General features: G+C 37.9%; 1 protein-coding gene across 2 annotated transcripts; it reads right to left on the bottom strand.

Annotated features, from left to right (window-relative positions):
* Positions 1–4488: 4488 nt before the first annotated feature.
* Positions 4489–8250, bottom strand: LOC107222256 (protein prenyltransferase alpha subunit repeat-containing protein 1). 2 transcript variants are annotated; one of them, XM_015661534.2, is made up of 3 exons: positions 8093–8250; positions 7600–8007; positions 4489–6365 (listed from the first exon to the last, which is right to left on the bottom strand). In XM_015661534.2, exons 2-3 carry the CDS (start codon positions 7674–7676, stop codon positions 5171–5173), a joined length of 1272 nt encoding a protein of 423 aa, XP_015517020.2. In that variant the 5' UTR covers positions 7677–8007; positions 8093–8250; the 3' UTR covers positions 4489–5170. The 2 variants fall into 2 exon arrangements, with proteins under 2 accessions (XP_015517020.2, XP_046590924.1); XM_046734968.1 differs by lacking the exons at positions 7600–8007; positions 8093–8250 and adding an exon at positions 7416–7566.
* Between the last annotated feature and the right edge of the window lie 1123 nt (positions 8251–9373).

Raw genomic sequence — 9373 nt, forward strand, 5'->3', positions numbered from 1 at the left:
CAAGAATGCAGTAGTGACTGACTAATTGGATATAATTACCTGAAGGCTCATAGTATAAGTATAAGTTTATTAGTTATATAATATAATAATAATAGTACATATTGACACACCGAAATTTTATTAGGTAACTCTCATAATTCGTACAGGGATAAAACTTTACGGTCTGATCGCAAATTTTTCGTATTTTGGTATTGTGTCTATATACTGCGGTCCGAGCATTTGGGGTTTTCCTCATTTCCCGACTTCACGGAATAACTCGCTTTCCACGAGTGTTCGAACCAAGTTTTCCTCGACCCTATACCACGGGTCGGATTTGGTTGACCGCAACATATTTTTTGCCGAAATTACTTGTTTTTGTAAAGGTGACTTCCAAGAAGCAGTAGGTGCCCGTAGTCTCTAACAACCTCGATGTCTTGATAACCATGTAAAAACTTGACGCGCCTTTTTTTTTTGCCTGTGTTTCGTATTTGAAGTAATCATTTTTATGGCACTGCAAAAAAGAGCACATTTCGTCCTTATACTAGAAAGTGCGTTTTTCTTTACCCCGTGATAAAAAAAAAAAAAAACTTGCAAACCATTATTTTTGTAAGATGAATTATTGTACGCATCACGAAGACAAACCGTTTTCCGCCGTACGTATTTACTGTGTGAAGCAACTTACGCTTGGCAGAAAAAGACCTACTTTACCTTCTTGATGCATAATCCACTATGGTTTTCTTCTTTCCCCTCCACTGCTGAAAATTACTGTTTTAATTTCTTTTTTTATAGATTCCAAGACCGTTTACACCTCAATATACTTCTAAAATACATGCGGGATTTTTCGTCGTAGGTCCTTTACGTTAGTATCAAAAATAGTCGGCGCCGAAACATTTTTACTCTAAGAATTTAGACAAGCATCTCGCATTTAAAAAACACATGTGTCTAACTCTGTAACAGTCACCTTCTGTAATATTACACTGGAACCTAACTTTTTCTAACCCTGTCCCCTTCTGTAATTGTTCGTAAAGGGTGTGGAGGTCGGATTTTTTTTAGACACATTAGGGTAGGGCGGGGCTATTTAAGCAGTTTTTCACTTAATCTGTCATAACTCTGTAACGGTGAAATCAAATCTAATTTAAACCTACACTGTTGGCTTCGTGATTCGTCCTTCTCTAAACGTTCCCAGCAAAGAAAAACCATTTGAGATCTGGTTTAGAAGCTTTAGAAGTTATTGTCATAAATGAGACTGTGCGAAGTTGCTCAACTTTCCCCATAGGTGGAGTAAGTTGGGCACAGGCATGGGGCAAGTCGAACAATGGAAGAAATGGTCTCAATGGTGATATAGGAATTACATAAACATTGTAGTTAACGATCAGATATATATTTAAACTACCAATACTAATCGTACAGTGAAAAATCTCGTTGAGGTTAATCTTTTATATTCAATTCTTTGGCAGCAGCCGCAGCAGCATTCATACTCATGGTTTCGTCCATTACATCTTTTGCTGCATCCTTCGCAACGCTTGCTCAACTAGCCCGGACCCGACTTATTAAAATGAAAATTAGGTTATTTAAAAATGATAAGATTTGAAACTAGACAACCTTTTCTAATCGCAAGCTCAATAAATAAATAAATTTTCAACACTTACATGATCGTAAATAACTATTTTCGTACGAGTCCAAGAGAAAAATAACGACGAATTTATTTTTCATTTTTTAAACAAGAAAAAAACAAAGCGTTCTCACGTCTCACTCTTTTTTCCATTTAAAGTGTTGTCGTGCAATGCTTAGTTACCGAGATATTTCAATTGCTAAACATGCCCTATGCTTATTGGCCACGCCTTACCTTACATCGGATCCACATAACTTGGATCAGATGTAATATTTATGAAATATTTTATAACAGAAAGTTTGTTCAATCTTAAAAAAATTTTACATTTCATGTGTCATTGTACAAGTAATGTCCGAGTTATGGTGACTTGTAAATTTACACTGATTTCTAACTCGATGCGCTTTGAAAATGTTTGGATTAAAAAAATTAAGGAAAGTTAGCACTAGTACGTTGTGTTACAAGTGCGGAAAGTGCGCGATTTCCGAAGAGGGTGAAGATTGCAGCGTGAGCTTTGAAGATGAGTGCTAGCTCATCCGCACGTGTGACATACGCTATTTTTTCCAACATCCGTAAAGGTAATTTTAATTGAAGAAGCTATGAAGGTGCCACTAACAGCGTGTAAAATTAGAGTTAGATAACTTACGCTCAGTGGCATAGTACGTAGAATTGGGTTATTCGAAATTGCGCAAACTGCAAAGAAAATCGTTTTTCTCAACAGGAGTTGGAGAAAAATATTTATTGTTCTGTGGGAGGGGTTTCTGAATTGCTGACAATTAATTCACAATTCATTTGATTAGCTGCACATCGGTTTTTGGAAATATGTGGGCGTGATGGAGGGTGGGACAACCTTACACCAGATATTCTATATTAACGAGTTGAAATTATATTACTCCACACTAGTGCTGTACTCTAGTAGCCCGAAATAGCAATTCTGCGTTCATCGATTTTCTCAAAAAATACGGTGAAGCAATGTACGAAGACGGCAGAGTAATATACTAATTAGGAGGAATTAGGAAGCAATTGTTTGAATATTTGTGTCTTCCGAATTCCCTCAACTGCGAGATTTCCTGTAAGATTCAGAATAATTTGAATTCATTTGAAAATACTAATAGTAAATTAGCTGCGTGCGTGGAGTCGGCATTGCAGTTCACGGTTCAGATACAATCAACTGCGCCGTAATTACCGAAAATTTTTTTGGTTTCCTAAAAAAAAATGTCGAGCCACATGAACCCTCTAGTTCTTACACATCAAATGCATACAAAATAAATCCAGTACTACCTCGTTAAGAGAGAGTGTCAAGGCGGTTAGGGGAATAGGATTCCAAGAAATTCGTCGCAGGAGCGTTCCCGCCAATATTGCCTGGAGAGCTTGGGAATCACAGTTCTGTACATGAATCTGGTGTGTAAATACGTATGATTCACGCGAGCGAAAGTTAGGGGACCTCAGGTACACAGATGAGTGGTGGAAGCTATAAAACTTGCTCAAGCGAAACGAAGGGAAAATTCTGTTTTAACGAAGTAGTACTATATAAGATTCATTTTTGTTATGCGAATGATCGCCATCGTATTGAAATATGCGAAATTTCGTGAACCCATGGATCTAGCACGGGACAAATATACGACAAAAAACAGAAATTACAAGGAAACCAACAAATCAGACAAATGCGGAACTAGCCGTAAATGGGTATGGCCCAAGGGGGTATTCACTTGTTGTAACCGCTTTGGAAAGTAGTCACTTTAAAATCGTTTGAAATAAATTGAAATCATTGAAATCGTTAGTCACCCGATCCATTAGTGAATACCCCCTCGGTATGGCCCATGGCAGGCACGAGCCGTTCCAATTCATTGCCATGTTGGAACTATCCCACTATATGTTATTGGAAATTATACAAGATCATAGACAATGAAATGGTGCTTGATGTTGCTGTTAAAGTCAAGTTCCGCAAAGCCTGCGGGCTGTGGAAAAATACGGAAGATACTGCCGAGTATGCAGAGTAGGCCACCGGGATGTAATCACGAGGATTCTTCGGGCAAAGTTTCGATCGATGCAGTTCGTGAACTGCTGTAGCAAAATCGTACAAAAAATATGCAGCGAAGTATGTCAATTATACAGGGTGGTTAGGTTTAATCCTCCAAGACGAATATCTTAGAAACGAAGATGTTTCACAAAAGTCGGAAGGTTTCAAGAGGGACAGAGGAATGGGCCATTTTTCAGATTTCGCAAATATCATGTCCAATTTTAGATAGGAAACCCGTATTTTGGATAAGAGCAACTGATAGGCGGGTTCAAAAGTAATGTCCTATTTTTTTTTTATCTTCCCGCTTCGTTTTTTCGCAGGAAAGAAAGATTCAGGGAAGTTAATACATACAATGGATTTTCGAATGGACGCTAGTTGTGTGTGTGTGATCAATACTTTGTCCGACGGTATCTGGAGAACGAATAAAGGAATTAGGATGATTTGGTTTCAATTGACGGGGCATATCTTGACTCAAGATTGAACAAATTTTGTATTTCATAGGTGATATAGTTCTCGAATTATAATATAAGAGTAAAAAAAAAATTGTATCCCACCCGTTAATGTTCTATGGACTCGAAACGCACCCTAGCGAGAAGTTCTTAAGCCGCGTTCTTAGGCCCAAAAAAGATCGGCCAAATTATCCACTTATTTCAAATGCGAATCCCCAGAATTCGTATATAAATTCGTAAGACACATATTTTTAACTAATAAACAAATTATTGTCATAGTTAATATAATACTCACAACTATGTTCTCATAAATGGTTTTTGGGTCTCTGTATTGTATGCATAATTATTTGATCAGATATTTTTTTCACTATAATAATCAAAATGGGCGCGTGAGATTTATACATGTCAATAATGGAAGTATCCAATTAATATGCATATAAATTTTTACAGTTTATTTAAAATATACAACTCTAATAAAGACTACCCTCTATACTATCTATAAACCGTGATTAGGGAACTTATCAATATGCCAGTCATAAAATCAGCTCATCCCTTAGACAACCACCTTGGCCAGGTAACTTTGGTAAACTTGAAACAATTTAAATATACGCACAACAGTAACATTCGTTCACATTCAGCGAAGGTAATTAGATACGTACATACATGTTTAACAAAAATTGTAATTTCCTTTATTACACGATAATCAAATAACGTTATATGATTAAACGACCGTTTCTCTACACCTTTTCATGGAAGTTGAACATACCTACCGATAGGTATAAGATGCAATGAAAACAGCTGACCCACTACCCCATTAACGCAATCTTACTTAGACGGGGATAGCTTACACACCAAGGCTGTGCGTTTAATCAATTAATCGTAGACTTGGAATAAAAATTTCTTTTTAAAAAAATCGATTTATACGTTTTCCAATCAATTTCCGGCGCTTTACTTGATCTTTTTTACGTGTCATCAATTAATCGGTTTTACAATAAATCGATTAATCACATAGGCCTGTTACACACCAAATACATAAACATACAATAAGGGTACACCAGTACTGTAGGTTCAATAAGTATCATTTTCCTAGAAAAATCGAAACAGCTTAAAAATTCACAATTCTAAACCAGAGCTCGTTAAAAACCTAGCAAATCTTTCGCCCATGATGTTTTGGTGACCGCCGACTTCTCTAGCTCTCGCAATTACATCCGAATTCCGCTTCCGGTACGCGGATTCCAACGGACTCTGTGCTCTGCGGTGAAATTCCAGAGTTTCAGATCCGTCTCCTTCACCGCCCAAAAGTCGGTGTAAATTTTTATCGATCAGTTCTGTTTTATAATAAGAATATCTCTCGTATGACTTGCTCATGACAACCAAGAGGTGAGAAAGAAACCTTCTGTGATACCAAAAAGACTCGTGACCTGGATAGAGATTGAGCAATTCTTCGTTAAACATACATTCTTCAGCCCAATATGAGAGACCGGTGAGGATAGAAAGATAGTCAGTGTTGTGGCGATTTTGGTGACCAGGGGTGGCGTGCAAATAGTTTAAAACTTGATAACATGGAGCAGTCAAAATATGAGCGGTATCTTCAAGTTTAACAAATTTGGCGATGGTTTCCCTGAATTTCATTTCTTGCCTGGTTATATGAGTGAATTCGTCATCAGCCTGGAGAAGCCTCTTCATCAAAAATTGTCGATAAGCAAACCCGCTGTAGTCGGATATGTGGAGACTGCACCATTTTCCCGAAGTCAGCCATTCTGACTCTAAAAATGAGGCAAAAGTACATGGAGAATATATGGCGAAGGTGGTAACAATGTACTCGCGATGATTCCAGGCGTGATAGTTGTTTGCGTATCTATCAGCGGACATCGAGGAAATGTCCACTTCGTTTTTCAGCAGTCTTTCAACATCCAACGTTTCAAGTGTGTTAGCACTACTAAACGCGAATTGGAGAAGCCAACGCCTGTAAGCGAACGCTTCGAAGCATTTTGCTTTGTAGTACAGAACAACCGCAACGAAGTGTAGTTCACCTTTCCACTCAAGTCTTCCATTCCTCACAAGTTCTCGCCGCATGTTCCAAAACGTTGTTACGTCAGGATTCAACAACAATGCACCTAGTAGCCATCGGGAAATAGTACTCGGGTCCTCCCTTTTATTGCGATTCTGACGCAATTCGAGCAGTCGATTGTATGTGTAACGGTATAGCGGTTTCACACTCCATGATGCTAGGCCTAGAGAATTATCAGCATGAAGCACTGGTGATTTGTTCTCGTTGTCCACCGCAGGTATTATTTCGAAGCCGATCCTGCCAAACATTAATGATGATATATTTACTTTTCGGTAAATAAAAATAAGCAGGTTTCAAATATTGGCATGAATTTTCTAATGCATTATAAAAATGAATGTTCCAATATTGCATACTGCGAAATATGGATTTCAAGAATGATTTGCAAGAAGTGTTCCAAAGATATTGCCTGGGCGCCGTATAAACAGCATTTGCGAATTTGCATATACTTTCTAAATTGCCGGTTATTTGAAAATAATACTATTTTTTATGTCATATTTTGAAATTGGACCGTCTATCTGGGACACTCAGTAAAATTTACGAATTCTAGCATCGAGTGAAATAAAATCAGTTCAAGGTATGATCTAGTAAAAATTTACCTAACTGGAAAGGTGATGAAATCAGGATACAATAAAACGAAAATTAATCATTTCGAATTTTATTTAAAAAATCTGTTGAGGAAGATTGGAAAAATTTGACATCTGCAAATCTAAATTACAAAAGTACATTTGTTAATAACATTAGAAAGATTACATTATCAGTCCATTCTTCAAATAAAAATGTCACAATGTTTGTCGAAGAGAAGAAATAAGCATTTTGTCTATCACAGGTCATTTACATAGATCTGAAGCCAAAAGTGGACTTAAATGTTGAAAATTTTTTCTTGCTGAATAAAATTTTGGAAACTCACTGGCAAATCGTAGAACTTTTGTAACAGAACTTTTTGCACAGATTATCATGACTTTATTCCAAACTCGTAATTTTAATTGATTAAATTTTGAACTCAAAGCATTTTAGTAGAGAAAACAAAATAATGGGGGAATGAAGTCTTGAAATGAATTGCATGCAATATCATATGAGTTTTGAGGCTGTAGAGATGGATTCTATTTCAAACTTTTGGTGATTGAACAATTCCTGGATATTAATGCATACTAATATGTGACACTTCAGCTGTGCCAGATTTGAAAAGCATACAGCAAGAGATATAGACGAAGATTAACACAAAATAATCTAAAAGCAACTTTGTATTGTCAATAGTAGGTGTATAAATTTACATAATTATGTACATACATATGTGCAAGCTCGTTTACAGTGACATACCGATAGTGCTGGGTACACGTAAAAACAGATATAGTCCGCATGATATGGATGAAATGCATAAAAAAAACTCGGATTTTCTGTACAACGAATAAATCCTGTTTGTCTGACTGTAAGAATATTCGAAAACCCCGCCCATATTGGTCCCAAAACTCACAGATTCGGATCCTTCTGCAACACAATCTCGATGTCAGAAAGTATTTTCTCAGCCGCGGGGAAAAAGTCCTCCTGCATCGTGTGACTGGCTGATTTTTGTTACATTTCTTTCAGGGTCAATGCTGAACTGGTTCGGAACACTTTCTCGTATTTTGTACGTACACGCTGCGGCACATCCGCCATGAATGATGTGAAGGTTGCTTTTTTTTTTTGCTATTTTTTCCTTCTCTTTTTATTTTCTGCGAAAGTTGTTAAAAACTGTCTGTAGTTGGCATGACGCGTCCTCGATGGTAAAATATATCGAAGATAACGCCGGGTCATCGACGATCTGAAGAAAAGGTAAGTTCCTTGACTGAAGCCAGTCACCGACAGGTATTTCCGCAGTTTCGAAATTCCCACGCCTCGTGTTCTACATTATAATAGCAATGTCATTATCACTTGAAATGCCACATAATTTTTTCAAGTATAAATATGTATTCAAGAATTTATTTTACCGCTTGGCATGATCAGCCATTTACTGTTGACGTATCTACCAAAAGCCTTCATGCGAATCCATTTTCAAGGCTGGTCGACACTGGTCGACACCACGACACGCATCAATCATGTTACCACGTAGTACTACTACTTCTCCATAGGGTTGGGTTCCGAAACTTCAGACCACCTCATACCAGATCAGTATGAGTGCGTTCCGATATTCTCCAGCTGTGCTAAAAACTCCCTAGGACAGAGCCAGACTAACCGACAAACTAGGCAGCGCAACAAAGATGAAAGATTGATGATAGCACTGGGAGCTAATATCGAAACACGGAGTAGTAGAAAGGAGGCAACACTATGCGATGAAACTTGTCCCCAGTTTTGAAGTAATGTAAATAGAATTGTCTTAATGCGATTCAAGCGCCTCTTATGGAAAGAATAAAATTTTCGCTGTAAAATGTAAAAAGGAAGGGCGCCGATCGCAACCTATAAACCTCCGTACTATATACATATTCCGTAAACTCGTAATATACGCATTTGAAGTGAGATAAAACGGATAAAACCAGTGAAAACTGAGTAATTGCAATTCTAACCTCGACCGACTTTAAATCCAAGAAAAAGGTGGCAAACGTGAAATCGAAATATCATAGGGAGGACGGAGGAGAGCGCTATGCGAAATTGATGAGCGAGAAGGATAGAATTGGAGATTAATCGTAATTAGTTTTTATAATGGCTTTGAAAGAACTTGATATTTTATTTGACTGATTTAACAGTACACGACTTTCAACGGCTTTGTTTCCATGTGCCGTTTTCCGCATTAACTTACAGACCGTCTGTTGATACGCGGCCATGATTGGTCGGGACCTGAACCACGGTCTTACATACAGGTCTGGAAACTCCATTGGAGGGGGTAGGCTAGGAGTGACTCAGATATTGAATCAATTTGTAGTTTACAGTTTCGGCACTGCGTCGCTACTATCTAGTAGGGCTGAGTTACAGAACCTCAAATTTCGTTATTAGGCTGTAGCGCGCTTGCGCCAACAGAGAGAAATTTTTTCTATCTCTGTCGCTCACAGGTGATACGGGTGACCCTACTAGGCTACAGCGACCCTTGCGGCCAATCTAAGAATTATTGAAAGGAAACTCAAGAAGCACTGTCAAGAAGTGAGTCACCCCCACCACCAGAATTTCCAGACCTGCATGTAAGACCGTGATCTGAACCCTCATTTTACACATCTATACACGGCGTTACCCGATGACGAAAGTTGATTGTTCCTCGATGTGACTTTGGATGTGTATTG

This window comes from Neodiprion lecontei, chromosome 3 (assembly GCF_021901455.1).
Source record: "Neodiprion lecontei isolate iyNeoLeco1 chromosome 3, iyNeoLeco1.1, whole genome shotgun sequence".
In the NCBI taxonomy this organism is placed as follows: Eukaryota; Metazoa; Arthropoda; class Insecta; order Hymenoptera; family Diprionidae; genus Neodiprion; species Neodiprion lecontei.

What these genes read in the sequence shown, in the direction of transcription:
- LOC107222256 (XM_046734968.1), bottom strand. Translation starts at nt 7,504, where the DNA reads ATGCATTTCATCCATATCATGCGGACTATATCTGTTTTTACGTGTACC. An exon ending in GTAAACGAGCTTGCACATAT is followed by an intron (nt 6,366 to 7,415) that starts GTATGTACATAA and finishes AATGTTTGGCAG; the next exon opens with GATCGGCTTCGAAATAATAC.